The 15310-nt window shown below is 38.6% G+C and overlaps 1 protein-coding gene across 2 annotated transcripts; it reads right to left on the bottom strand.

Annotated features, from left to right (window-relative positions):
• Positions 1-6092: 6092 nt before the first annotated feature.
• prrx1b (paired related homeobox 1b) lies at positions 6093-14019 on the bottom strand. 2 transcript variants are annotated; one of them, XM_079888795.1, is made up of 5 exons: positions 13167-14019; positions 10430-10605; positions 9208-9389; positions 8399-8460; positions 6093-8195 (listed from the first exon to the last, which is right to left on the bottom strand). In XM_079888795.1, the coding sequence occupies exons 1-5, from the start codon at positions 13411-13413 to the stop codon at positions 8140-8142; spliced, it is 723 nt and encodes a 240-aa protein (XP_079744921.1). In that variant the 5' UTR covers positions 13414-14019; the 3' UTR covers positions 6093-8139. The 2 variants fall into 2 exon arrangements, with proteins under 2 accessions (XP_079744921.1, XP_079744920.1); XM_079888794.1 differs by lacking the exon at positions 8399-8460 and having other exon boundaries at positions 13167-14014.
• Positions 14020-15310: the final 1291 nt, after the last annotated feature.

Raw genomic sequence — 15310 nt, 5'->3', positions numbered from 1 at the left:
TCAATCTTACCTTTCCTTCATCAAAATAAAACAAAACAGTTGTAGATGATTACATTTAAGCTATTTTACAGTATTTAATTGACATTTATACCTTTGTTTAATAAAGTCCCTTTCGTTGAGTCTCATGCAGCACTCTAGGCAACTTAAAACAGACAACTGAGCAGAATAAATGCTTGCACTGCTCTGTTCTGCACTCTCTTCTCCTGTCTCTTTCTTCTTCTGTCTTTGCAAGCATCTGTATGTATGTGTGTACATGTGCTATGTGCGTGCACATGTCAGTGTGTGTGCCAGTAGAGAAAATTAAAGGCAGACTTTCCGTGGCAGGCGTCATCCCCAAATTGCACATTTGGAGGGGAATTTGACCTGGCTCGAGATGTGACAATAATATTCATTTCACCGTGTATATACCCCTGCACCCTCATTTACACAGTAGAGATAATTCTGAAATAGAAAACCTACCTCAAACTAACACAGAGAGAAAAGAAGAGTGATTGTGAGAGAGAGAAAAAATGATTTCTCCCACTTTTGGAAGATAAAAAACCATTGGTAAGCAGATCTAAGCATCGGCTGTTTGGAGAAGATATGATATACTGAGGCTTTAATAAAGATTAATGACCAGATTACTTCCTCCCTGTAAAGTTAAAAGAATAGACTCTTCTATGTAATATAAAGCGAACTGTTACTTAAAGCGTAGGGGGATTCCTAAAACAAAAGCTCTTGATCTTTTCTTTTGATGCTTATGTTTGCTGAGGGTCTCCAGCTGACCTCATACCTTGTATTTCTATCGCTTTTGTCTTGGTAACTTTGATTTCTTTTCCTACACAAGTATGCATATAAGTCTGAAACTGCATAGCGCTAGTCATCATAATCCTAATGAATGGCTTCCTTACGTAGGACCTTTGATGAAGAACTAATCATATGTCTGAATTAACATCTTAAATTATCCTCTCCAGGAATGACCTTTCTTTTTAAACCTGAGGAAATGGTGTGACACAACTTATTTACGTTGTCCTGCGGTTTTAAACGGCACTAGGGAGATTCGGGTGCACGCTGGTTGTTGACCTTTGTGTTTGACTCGGGCGCCGTTGTCACAGCACTGCTTCCTCTCCAGCAGGCCGGCGCCGCTGGGACTTTCTGTCATCTTGGCCCTGCTGGCAAGAGTAATGAAAGCAGGAAGTTATCCAGCTCAAATTAGTGATAGTTTAAACACAGAGGTCAGCCTAAACAGCCCGTTCCACACTTCTTGAATATATCAGCAAATGACAAGGCCTCAGATCCTGTCAGCAAGGTAAAGTGGGAACTTCAGGTTTGATCTTGTTTGAGAAATGCCTTTTCTCTCCATTTTGGTAATATGCAAACATTTTTGTGAGAACAGCAACCTTTATGTAAAAAGGAAGCGTGCTTGTATTAGACTAGGTATCTTGGAATGGATCTTGTAGTTTCCAGTCAAGCTTTCCCAGTGCTGGCGAAGCATAGCATAAATAAATGTTATTTCTAACCACTTCCTTTCAATAAAAGTCTACTCATTCAGTTGAATAGTTTTGCTACTGGTATAAAAGGGCCAAGTGCATCGGTAATTACTCCACAGGATGGTGCTCATGAGCTTGTCATCTGTCATGTGTTTGTTGAGCCTATGGAGATATTTACATCTGTCAAATAACAGTACATTAACATGCCATTCATAAGATTTGAGAAAAGTATTAATTCTTCATGTGACACCCACTCAATATTTTATCCTTGGACTTAAAGCAACACTAAGGAACTTTTCCTCTTCGGTCGCCCTACAGGTTGGAAGCGGAACTGTCCATTACCGCTGTCGTAAATAATTTAGCCTACCGCAGCCGACCGTCGCACGCACGCTCACTGTTTATCTAGCACCGGCTTTGGAATGAACGATGTCCACAGACAAGGTAGAGTATGTTACATGATTTCATGAAAGTATGATGTATTGCGACATCAGAAACGAAGAAAAACTAAATAATGACTATTGTAGAGCTTGACGTAAAGGAAGTCAAATTTGTAGTTTTCTTATGTCTCATTCGAACTAGACAGAAACGCGACCCAGTTTGGCAAACTTGCATAGTGTGGTTATAGCAGATATAGGGCTGCAAAGCGAATCCAGAAGTGCCTTTCACCCTGTTACGACTTGATGAACCACTGATACGATTTTGGAAACATAATTTTAAGGTAAAAAATGTTACTTAGTGTTGCTTTAAAGGTAGTGTAGGCAATTTCGGAGAGACTAGCAATAGCGAGCTAGTTTTGAAAGCATAAGATCCCGCCCTCCCTTAGAGCGTCTCTAAAGCCACGCCTCCTTCAGAACATATTAACACACACAGCAGAGTCTGCAAAGAGTTAAATAACCTCATGTCTCAAAGCACATAACATTACAATATTAATGAATGTAAACAGAGCTCAGATGCACCACCTGACTGCTGCAGACCGAATGCAATGATTGGACGAACATTGTTTGGTCCTGAGACTTCCACAGAAGATATGTACATGTTTTAATATTTAGACCACTTCTATTATTGATTGCTATCAGGATGTGAAGATGCGTTTCAACCAGTTGTGTTTCAACCAGTATAACAAAAATGTTTAATTTCTTTAATTTCTAATCACACATTCATACGGTAGGCCTGCTGTTCATTGACCCCTTCAAGGTCAACTAAATGGTTAACTGTACTCCATTAGGTTTAAAATTTTTTTATTTTTTTAAAATTAATGCAAAGCCAAGCCACACAGAAGGAAAGACGGATTTTTGCTCTGAAGTAATTTGGCAAGAGGGAAAGATGTTTTGGTCTGCATTTCTTCTCCGTTCCTCACTCCAGAACAGAGAGAGTTGAAAGCTGTCACCAGGCTAGGCCAGGGCTCACATGTGTTTTGCTCTGAGCCATGTAAACCCAAACCCCAATCCACTTCTCCATTGCCCCATTTATAAATAAAAGCCTTTTAACAGCACATATTTTAAATTGTTCAGCTGTTGAGGGAATAGATGTGACTTTTCGTGCCGGGGGAAGCTGAAGTTGATTATATGGTGATGATGATGAAGACAGATGTCACATCAGCCACCAGACTTGTGCGCGCTGGTGGTTTGTTTAAGAGATAGAAATGAAAATACATATTCATCCAAGCCTGAGATGTCCAAATAGCCAGTTAACATCCCCCAAATCTAGTGTATATAATAATTAGCATCCTTTGAAATTGTAGAGACAACCTGTAATTACAGACACAGTAAAAGCGCAGCAAATTAGAAAGCTGCCACGGGGGAGTCACTCTCTCTGATTTCAGCAAGTTTGCGTGAGGTCAAGGTAAAAAAAAAAAAAAAAAACACTAGAACAGAGTGCCAGTAATGTTAATTATTATTATTTTTTTAATTCTTAGACCAATCAAATAATGCTGAAAATATAACTAAAACATTATTATTTAACACAGTTAATAGGCTACCACTTGATGCTGCTTTTATTTTACTTACAACATAGCCTAATCATATTTTTAATTCACACCAGCAAGCATCAGGTGAGTTGAAAAAATGATTTTTTTTTTATTCAGAATTGTTGGTATTTTTCCCAGCATGCACTGGGACACAATTAATATGCATTGTTTGACCATTGTTTGTCACGTTAATTATTAATTAAGTGTGTATTCTAAATATCGTCTAATCATATAACACAGGTAATGATGACTTTTAGTTGAATAACAGTTACTTTACTTGCGTAGGCTATTACATATTTCCAAAATAATATTATTTACGTAAAATAACACGAATTACGCTAATGCAAGACAGGAGCGCGCGTTTATCCTATTCTGTCTTCAGGGGGCGCGCGCTGAGTAGGTTATGTCTTTCTCGTGAGGATGGAGGAGGAGATAAAAGTATCGGAAATGATCTACTTACTTCTGAAGTCGTGCTTATGAGCTCGCGCATTCAAGGTTTTCTTTCTTTTTTTTTTTCTTTTTTTTTTTGTAGGAAAAAAAAATCGAAACAAGGTGACCAGAAGGTTTGTGTGGGAAAATCTTATTAAAGCCAAAATTATATTTAACGTCCCATTCACTGACAACCGCTATCCTCTTCTGGAATTTCGGTCAAACACGCTATTTTCGCTGTGTATAAAACATACAATAGGCTACACTTCAAATGGATATTAAATAGCCTAAGTAAACATGCACCACTTTAATGACAAGAAGGCGATGTAGGCCTAGCTGTGAATACCATGGTGAATATCAGTCACAGCAACAATCGTTCTCCTCCGCCATGTTTAAAGTTTAGCCTATGTAAACTCGGGAACATATCAAAACTATCCTCGAGCAAGGAAACTCAATCAATCAGTAGCCTATTTACGATAATTCCGATAGCGCGTGAAGACAGCATATTTGAACGGGAAAAAATCCGTGAAAATTTCTTAACACCGATGTAAACTGCAAGTTAAACATAAATCTCTCATCTCAGGTAACATAAGGTAAAATAAAATGTTCCAGATTTTAAATAATAACTTGACATTTAAAGTTCATTAAGATATTTACTTAAAATAAGTCAATTAAAACTTACTTTTTAAAGCTCTACGAAGTACGAACAGCTCATTTTCATAGTGCAATGTTAACACTCAAAGAAAGTAAAACTACACAAGGGAATTTCACCAAGACTTGCACATCAAACATACATTTAAAATGCCAATCAATCCATCTGAAAGGCCAAAGTGCTATGTTTTTTGTCATAAAGATGATTCTATGTTCCCAGCAGGTGGATTGTGGTCAGTGAACTCTGCACGGCAGAAACACATTTCATTCAACTCCGTTCAGCGTCAGAGTATGTCAGCACACAATGCCGCCTTGGCATTCGCTTCTACCGCACACTGTAAACAGCTGGACTGTATTTTGCAAAAGACAAGTAACTTTTAGTTTTGTGCAAACCCCAATCTAAGCTCACATTAATAAACTGGCTGTGGCCACATGTTCTCAGCGCCTTAGCCAATAGCCAGAGGGCTCACATGGAAGGCGGTAGATTTGTTATGGAGCAAAGGAAAAAAGACAAGAAGGGAGATTCAAGAGACGAAAAAGGTCACAGGAAATAAGTAGACGCATACACACACTCAGATATACTCCAAACATCTCCACCTTATCATGCATATATTCCTCACACACGCTTGTTCAGACTCTTCCCCCCCATGCTCACTTTGACTGTCTCCTCTGTAATAGGCTCCAGATGTGGTGCTGAGGGGGTGAGGTGTTTGTATGTCATCTGCTCGGGCGGCTGCGCGTACACCCATCCGAGGGGGATGCTGTCAGCCCTGATGGAGGGGGCCCGGGCCCCAGGCCTGAGGTGGTGGGGCGAGCGGGTCACAGCCTACACACATCTGGAAGCACTTCAGGTCAGCAGGGCCTGGCTGCCTGAAAGGTGAGACGCTTCGACCTGACCTGAGCATCACAGCATGGAGAGTATGCAATAGTCTGGACGGAGAACAAGGCACTTGCATACACACACACACACACACACACATGAGTCATGTCACTAATCAACGCCCGTGGGTGTAAACACGGACCTCAGAAAGCATTTTCAATAGGTCAGGCCGGCAATAATGATGGGAAATAATAACAAGTGAATTTCCCAGAATTTCTAGCGCTTCTGACTTAAAGTCTTGCTCATTGTGAAACTGGGTTTGACTATATTGAATAGCATTTGCGAGTTTCAATATGTGATATCATCAGGGGATTAATAAATAAGTAAATAACATAGAGATATAAAGAATATGTCACACAATCACTTTTTGCCATTTCAGGTTTTGCTACACTCACATACATTATATTTTAACTGTTAGAACAATGAATGATGATCATTATATAGAAGTACATCGAATATATTGCATTCTTGGTTTATTAAAAAAAAATCCCATTAGACTAAATTAACTTATTTTAGTTGTAATTAAATCTGCAAAATAGGGCAGGGTGCAGACATGCATGTTTTGAGGGATTCTGCAAGCATCTCTTATTTTTCATCACTGGTTTGCTTGTATTCATCAACACAGTTTTCTTTTATTCAGTTGGTTTGGTGTTTAAAAAAAAATACAGTTTTGGATTTGTTTTGCTTTATTTGAAGTGCAAAAAAATTAAAAATGTTGGGCATGTTGTTCTTCTATATAAATACCTCATATAAATGGACATTTTTCTTTGTTTTCCCCATAGAAATAAAGGGGCAACCGGGATTCACTTTCCACCATATTGTGTGACAAACATGCTTGTGGCTGTCTATTTGTATTATACAGGACAAAACTAGTAGCCGGTCTTAAAACTGAAATGCTCTAAATTTCCCCAAAGTGATCACATCGTACAAATGTACTCATGCAAACAAATATTGAGTCTAAAAGATTCAGGGTTAAAGACATTGCAATGATCTGCGTGAGTAAATAACAAAACTGAAATTCAAGCTCAAAAAGTTCATCACATTGCTCACCCAGCAAATTAAAAGTATATCAGATCTAGAATCTAATCTGTACTTAACACACCTAGAAACCTGATCAGTACAGATGCTATAATATATAATAAAATAATATAATACACCATGACACTGAATGTAATAAGCTTCTGTTAAAAAATGATTGAAATTAAATTGAAAATAATCAATTGAAACATTTGGGGGTGTTTATTGTGCCTAATCTTCACATGCTACTGCTGCTGCTGCTGCAAAAAAAAAAAACCAGTATATAAATTCAATATGATTTGAAATGCTCTAAAAAGTGGGACATTTTCTTTCTCTGTACATGAGAAATCAACATTTGCTAAAACAAAAAGTCCTGAGATTTCAGGAGTTCAGGCAGGATTAGCACAAAAAGTAATACATAGCTCAGCGGCATTGCTTAGTATTGCACAATGCTCAAAAATTATATTGAACAGCACGAATTTGTTGCTTAGTGCATTCCACGGAAAGATTTTACCTGCCAAAAGTTCAAACAGGTAAAAATATTGTAGGATAAATCCAAAAACACATTATCCTCTCACATAGTATCAGACCCAATTTTAAAGAACATCGACAACCATCAAAATCTATAATATGAAACAAAATTCATTTCGGATTATTTATTTTGTAGGGTTGGTGTTTTGACTAACATAAAGCAAGAAATATTACATGATGCAGATATATTTTTTAAGGTCGTGTAGTTACACTGTTGCCTGCAACAGTTTCTCAAATGTGAGCATTTAGCAAAAACAGCAAAAAGGTAATGTCTCTTCAACCGCAGGATTCAACACAATAGTATAAGATTTATTGCTTGAAAATGTTTTATTACTATATGGTTTCCAAATATAAGAAGAAAAAATATGATTGATAAAAAAAATCACCTCCAGAAAAACTGAAACATAATTTTGTTAGTGTACTGTGAGCAGATACATAGGTCACCATGGGGAACAGTATTTACCTTAAACAGTGGTGTAATATTTAAGACATTAAAAGATGTAATCCAGCCCCAGTGCTTCCGTTAGCATTGATGGTTTGAAACATCTCATGTCTACTGATTAAACTCCACAAATGTCTCTTTATTCTACTGGATGTAGACATGGAGACATTTTGGGTCACTATTTTGCCAAATCTCAGCATTAAACTTCTGGTGTAATTTAAACCATTCAGCGGTGAGTAGTGAACAACAGTCCTCCATTGTTTGCCATGAAAGTGTCTTTACTTTCCATCCGATCGACCCAAAATACAGCCAAAAACAAACAAGCAAAGAACAGCTTACAGCATCCAGACATTCCGTCTGCCACTTCTTACTGATTTAGCGGAGCCCTGCTCGTCGACTTGTTCTCCAAAGAGCAGGCCTTGCGTTGTCTTTACAATCTTCGGATCAGTACAAAATGAGATTGAGTTTCTCAGAAACGTACCTTCATCTGTGATGAAGAAAAAAGCCAAATGAGAGGGACTACAATGCAATTCCATTGGTTTAGGAGGGGGTGAAAAGTCATATCCATTCTGCTCTGACACTGCAGGAGGCCAAACTCATCCAGCTCTTCTGAATTCTTCTCTTCTCAACGTCTCTCGCTTCTCTTTGTCCCCCTCATCCCGTCCCTCTTTTCAGGCTTAGTTGACAGTGGGCACTTGGTTGAGGCTGTACTCTTTGGCCTTCAGTCTCAGGTTAGCAATGCTGTTGGCCATGTTCATTCCCTGTGCGGAAGTGGTGTTGGCACAAGTGGGTGGGTAGGTTGCCATGGTGCTGAAAATAAGATATGAGAACGATAGTCAATTTAAATTTGAATATGTTAAATGCATCACAAATTGGTGAGAAATGTGCCTCAAATTTAAAATAAATAAATAAAAAATGGAAAAATTGGACTGTCTTCATGTGAACCCAAAGATAATGCTTAAGATTTCAGTTGAAATGATAAACCATAAATAGAAATTTAAAAAAGTACTTGCATTCTGTGGGCAGCATTTTCTGTGGCACTCGCATTGGCCCTCCCTCCGGCCTTGGGTACCAGCTTAAGAATATATAAATAGTTAACAATTCTTCATAAATACTGCATTAATATGTATGCATTTTATGTGCACAGTAATGCGTCAGATGTGCGTTGAAATTGTGCAAGCTCGTTTTACTGGCATGGTCGCTGGTCAAATGCGTATCCATGCCAGAAAGAGTTCCCGGTTGAATTGCATATTTCAGCTGCTGGGAAAAAGGTATTTGGCCGGAGTGGCTGGGTTAGTTATTCTATACGGCTTTTAAGAATGAAGATTACTGTAAATCAGAACCATAGTGTAACTAGAGTCACAAAAAATCCTGCCCAATGGACTTTACTTCCTCTGAAAGTCAATTTGTATCCTATGGCCCAAAGGTCACGAGGGTCACAGGTGGATTTAATATGGTTTGTTTTCAGATTATCACTTCATCTTCAGGGGATCGGCCCACCATCACTTCCAACAAGAGAGGCGGAAAACGACTCGCTAGCCAATCATTGTGCTACTTTGGACTATTTTACCTACGCACCGCTGCTGGGAAAAGCAAGGAATTGCCATTTTTTCCTTGTTTGCCGACACGGCCCTCCGATTCCACCAAAATTTTGACGAGCTTAAGAATGACATTATGCAAAAAAATCAAATTTAAACCGTTTGGATGAAGAAAATGTGGGCAACTGGAGAAGATGAAGTCACGGCAGGAGAGCAGAAGACACATACAGAGAGGAAATGAAATGAAACCAAAGCGCTCAGATGAGAAGGATTCAGAGGGTTACCTGTACGGGGCTGCGCTCCCCCAGGACAGGTAGTCATTTGGACGGGGTGCGGGACGGGGGACAATTGGCTGCTCCACTGCTGTTACGTCTCCCGAGTAGGATTTGAGAAGTGAAGCGTTCTTACTGGCCAGCATCGCCCGCTCATTACGTCGAAACTTTGCCCGTCTGTTTTGGAACCACACCTATGAGAACACAAGCCGAAATGACACAGTACAGTGGTTACTCCGGATATTTAGCGCACGGCGATGAAAGGCAAATTGCAGAGCAAAGCAGATTCTTAGACTCGAGACATAACTGGTATAATATTTCCCACATCGAAAAAAAAAAAAAAGTTAGAACAAAGCTATAAAGTTTCAGATTTTTTCTATGTTCTGCTTGAGATTGTTACTGACATACAAATATGATTGGCTTAGCTATGATGGGATTCAGAAAATGGAGCGTGAAAATTTATATCAATTCAGTCAAAAAACTTTTGAAGTCGTTTTTCTCAGTCTCAGCCTTGGCGTAACTAGCCTATATTTTGCCTTTGTAGGACTGGGCTTTTTAAAATTCAGCCTGATCTGCTGGTGCACACATGTACACCTTTTTTGCAGAGGACACATCAGAAGCTTGAAGAATGAGCAAACGCTCTTGTGAAACATGGTTGAAGGCAGAGCGGGGAGCCCAGATCTCGAAGCCTTGGCTGCAGCACCAGGCCTGGTGGAGGCACAGTGTCCGGTTACGCAGCGCCTGAGGAATGAGCTCAAAGTCTCTTTTATCAAAGCATTTCTGTATTGCTCCCTTTCTGGGACACATTAATTGCAGATGTGTTTGTTCTATTTCTTTCCTTTCGTTCTCTTGATCTATAAACGGGAATAATCCCCATCTTTCTACAAAAACAGTCTCATTACAGGAGAATGTGGAGACTGGCTGCGGCCTACAGCATGTGTGCTGAGAGGCAGAGTGATCGGCTGGGGCTTTTTAAATGCCGAACTCTGGCGATGGGGGCGATGACAGTGGAGAAACAACACAAAGCTTCAGTGTTACCATCACGTTTATCTGTAACTGCATCCTTGCTGTAACCTTGAATTAGCAACTGGTTAAGGCTTCATTTTTAACCATTTGTTACTTTTGAAGTGGCTTTATTTGCATAAAGCTTCAGTAATTTTTTTAATAAATTCATGTATTTTCTAATCAACCAGCTAATGGACTGCAGTCGATGATTGTGAGGTGTGAAGTTTACCTGAACTCTAGCCTCGGTGAGATTGACCCTGCGCGCCAGGTCCTCTCTAACAAAGGCATCTGGGTAGTGTGTCCGCTCAAACACTCGCTCCAGCGCCTGCAGCTGGCTGCTGTTGAATGTGGTTCTATTCCTCCTTTGTTTCCGCTTCTTCTTTTCTTCTGAGTTTAGCTGCTCATCTGGTAAAACATACACATATGATATAGTTATCGCAGGTGCTGCAGCTTTTAGATAAATGTCCCATCAGCAGGCGTTTAGTTCTCACTATGTTAATATTTTATTATTGACATTTTTATGTTATCTCGTATGCTGTTGATTTCGATAACAGATGATATAGATTATTATAAAATTATAAAATTAAAAATAAAATTAGATTTTTTCTGGGATTATTATTATAGGGATATGAAAGAAAAAGTCAAAACTCTTTGATATTTTTGTGTGCAAACCAATTAAAAAAAATTATATTTACTTGTATTTTTATTTACACGACTTTTATAGTGTTTTACAGTGGCTTGAAAAATAACATTTAATACTATAAAATGAATTACACTGCAACCAGTGAAGTCATCCGAGTTAATAAACCGATGGACATCACTACAAAATACCCAATGAAAAATATTTTGCAATGAGCCTAGACATTTCTAATGAGACCATAAAGGCTAATTTAAATGTAACTTTTTTTTTGTGACAAGTTTGGGTTTTTGTCCTTGCTCATGTTTTATCTTCAGTGTGCAGTTAAGGAGAGATTTAGAAAATGACAAATGCCCTTGCTTGCCGTACTTTTACAATCGAGCAATAAATAAATAATAAAAGATGTAAAAAAAAGAGCATGTTCAAATAGGCATATTTAGAAACAAGTTTTAAGAGTCTATTCCCATCCGTGTCCCCACTTTATAGCCAAAAGCACAGAAGTAACTTAGACTCTCATGAGACTTGATAATCATTCAGCTGACAGCACAGACAAACTGCAGTGTTTTTTTGCACTTCATGACAACAGTAGTTCCCAGATCATAATTTTCCAAAAGGATCACAAGATGAAATTTGACATTTGACCTAGGCATAGCAGGGGGTATAGTCCCTTTAGGCCTGTTGGAAAGATTGTCAAATGCCAGCATTTTATTGGTTAGAATTTCAGATTCACTAGATTGTAAAGGTCAGCTTAATTACAATTTAAACTTCCTGTTTGTTACATTTAAATGAAAACTCAAGTTGTTTAATGGGGCATGGGCTTGTTATGGGGATTCTAAAAAATGAATCCAAGAGTTTTAGGAAAAACACTAACAAATAATGAATGAGTGAATTAATTATAACAAAACATACGCTACTATATTACATTTTGTTCAAATACCTCGTGCATTTTATTCTGATTTCCCTGTCGGCTATTTGTAATTTCTCAGTATCTTGGAACAGTACTCATAAGATGACAACAATATGGCCATTTGTTTTAACATACATTTCAATAGGAGTTTGATCATATGGGAGCTGATTTCAATAAAATGTTGTTTATTAAAACATAAATGTATGTGCTAACCTGTAAATGGTAATAAACGTATATTCTCAGAGGTTGAAATTCTAGTTGTGTGAATGATGTGAGTGTAATGTTGATTTGTTAAAGAGAACAAACGGGTTTATGCTTTTACAAGAGCCGGGTAATAAACGAAAAACTGATGTGTCGAACAATGCAATAATGACGACATTTCATTTTCACTTATTACATTTTTAATTTCGGGATAGAGAGATAAATACAACAGTAACAGTTGTGAAAAAAGTGTTAAGATTGTGCATTTTAAGAACCGCAATTTACAAGCCAACGCGATTAGCTTATATTGTTGCAATCAAAATAAATAGAAAATGTAGGCTAATGTAAAAACAAGAAATAGGGCCTATCCGTAATAGCCTATAGCCTACTCAATTTTTACAGAAGTTTATATAATAATCCCCCTGTAACCTTATAGGTAGCCTAAGTTTGAAAGATAGCAACAGGCCAAAATAAAAATATTTCCATTTCGGCCATGCAGCAAAACACTGAAAACACGATTTATATTAATAGACAGCCTAAGTAATGGAAGTTTGCTATTTGATACTATAATCGCATATGTATGTTCTCCGGATGCAGGATAATGATGACAAATTATAGTGTTTAAATGAACTGAAAAGGACCAGAAAGTAGATTTAGGATTTTGTCTGGGTTTTTTCCAACGCCCTTTTTAATGTTCCTTGGACCAAGCAAAGTAAATAATAACAGCGATCTAACAGTTATTCAAGTTAAAAAAAAAACCCCTGAAATTCGTTGCAGATATTCTAATTATTATATAAAGCAAATTATCTTATAAAAGTCAAAGTCAATGTTTACTGGGCCATATTTTCATTAATGCATTACGGGCTGGAATGTCAACAATCATAAATTATGTACAAAATCCGTTTACGACCCATAAACTTTTCTCATGCGGAATCCTTTTTTTCTGCTAGTATTATTTCTGGACAGAAAATTCGCCTCATCTACACATTTGCTAATGAAAAACTGTGTAGTATAATAGAATTAAAAGTCAACATAAATTCAATTTAGTGATTAACATAGGGAATCGTCTGACAAGGGCTCCAAATAGTCAATAAATCTGACAGTATTTTTTACGCTAAGTATCCTGTAGTTTATTGTATATTGTGCTGTCTCTGTTCAGTGGTATTGATATATCTACAACAACACTTGATTTTCGTATGGAACATGAGCAGACACACTTACTCTCCTGCTGTGTTGTATCACTGCCGCTGGTTAAACCCGGAGATTCCAGCATAGTTCTGCCCGTTTCTCCAACACTTTCATCTGCCTGAGAACCGACCATTTCTCTAGCCTCCTCTAGATCCAACAGGTGGCTCACCGAGAAGTTCTTTTTGGCTTGCAGGTTTTCCAGGTTGGCTGTAATGGGACTCTCCAGTCTGCTGGATATGGTTGCTTGTCTGTCCATTACATGTGCATAGCTAGAAGTCATGACGCAAATACGATACAAGAGAGAAAAAAACTGGGCAAGTGTATTAGGTTAAGCAAGCAGGTCCTCCTCGCATAAATTTGAAGACAAACTCATAAGGAACAGCGCCTCCAAACCGCCTTTGCTCACTGTGATAACTAGCTACCTATAGGAAAGTTGTTCCCACAGATCCAGGTGGAGCAAAATTACAACCTGGTCTAAAACTTTTTGGAACTTAATTGTAGGCTAAAGATCACGATGTCTGTTGAATCCGTTCACCCATGTAATCTCTTTCTGCAAAGCAGCCTACTGTTGGTTCAATAAGAAGAAGAAAAAACTCCCCGAGCTCCACGGAGTTGTTGACTGAGCGCCGATCCAGAAATGCTGATGCCTTTCAGATGCATGTGCGTAAAGCGTCGAGAGGAGGCAGGACACTCCGGAGCTGTTGGCTCTCTCCTCTACTCCTCTAATCACTCACACCCACACGCTCTGGCACTTCAAACGCGCGCTCACTGGCATGCAGTGGACTGGATTGTAAATGAAAAATTGAGACCCCTGGGAGAGAAGATGGAGCTGAAAGGCTCTCGTAATTACGTGGCAAAAGACTTTGTGCTGTCTTTGACGTTCAGCAGTAGGCTACCCACCCCTCCCTCCTCCATCACAGCTTCCTTCTTCGAAGGTTAACCCTCCCCAATCTTTGAATTCCTGATATCTGTCACTTATTATCATTTTGCACAACAAAACTGACATAAACAATGTTTAAAGTGAAAGGTAAATCAATCGTCCAAATAATGGCATGGTTTAGTTGAATAGCCTATAGCCTTCTACACCTTTAGTCAGGGCAGGGGTGACACCATTTTTAATTTTGCAAATGAAAACTAGGTTGTCAGGTAAGCTGTTGTACATGGACCATTCACACAGAACGCTTTGAAAACGCAAGACAAAGGGCAAAGGAATGGGGTAAAAAAACAATGTAGAGAAGGGGTTATAAAAGTTTAACTTCTTTTAACTTGAGCGCTGTGTTTTTAGAACGCAATGCAACGGCCAAAGACATCTGTCTAGCGCACACTTACATAAAAAACAACATCGACAAAAAGCGTTGGAATAAAAAAAAAAAAAACGCGTTCTGCGTTCTTTGTCAATAGTAATTTTCCCATGGAAAGACATGTTTTAAAATTGCGTTTAGCGTTTTCGCTTCCTTGCATCCTTCCTAATGATGATGTTGATAACTTTCATTTATTCTTCTTTTCAGTGTCCTCAAATAGGCTAAAGGATCGGTAATGGTATAGGCGACATTTATAGGCTACTTTATTCAGCAGAAATAAAGTATTTAATTTCTCAGAAAACTTTTTTCAACGTTTTATACAGTAGTCCCACTATAAGAATATGCACATTCATTTAAGGCTTTGGCTGCAGTGGCCTACACATGTCCAGCTGGGATGGGAGTCGTGTCAGGCCATTTGGTGCCTTTCACAAGGTAGATGTCCATGTGTTACAATGGCAAGATTCTATAGGCTCCTCACTGCCACAGACATCCCGTAGCTTCCAGCCCCAGATCTGGGAAAAGAACACTTGATGCCATCAAAGGAAAACGGATTGAAACCAGATGTGCTGCTTTCGTTCTTTCCATGTATTTAATTAAGCCGCTGTTGGGATGGAGTAGACCTTTTTCATCATTAGTTTTCCCTCTACATTCCCTCTGCTGCCAGCTCCTCTACAAGAGACTTCTCTCAAAAAAGCTTGCTATCGGGGTGATCGTGCAATATAGAAGACAGTTTGTAAAACCGGTCCTTTCAACCACAACCAAAACGTTTTTTTATTTAAATGTCAAATCCTTGTGCCACATGTCCATCGTCGTTTAAGCACAGACGTCTCAGATTAAAGGCATTGGGCTTCATTTGTTAAGGGCCTGTCAAAAGCC

Source organism: Squalius cephalus (assembly GCF_949319135.1).
Source record: "Squalius cephalus genome assembly, chromosome: 12".
Lineage (NCBI taxonomy): Eukaryota > Metazoa > Chordata > Actinopteri > Cypriniformes > Leuciscidae > Squalius > Squalius cephalus.
The sequence above is the reverse complement of the archived record's forward strand: the minus strand, read 5'-3'. Positions and strand labels throughout refer to the sequence as shown.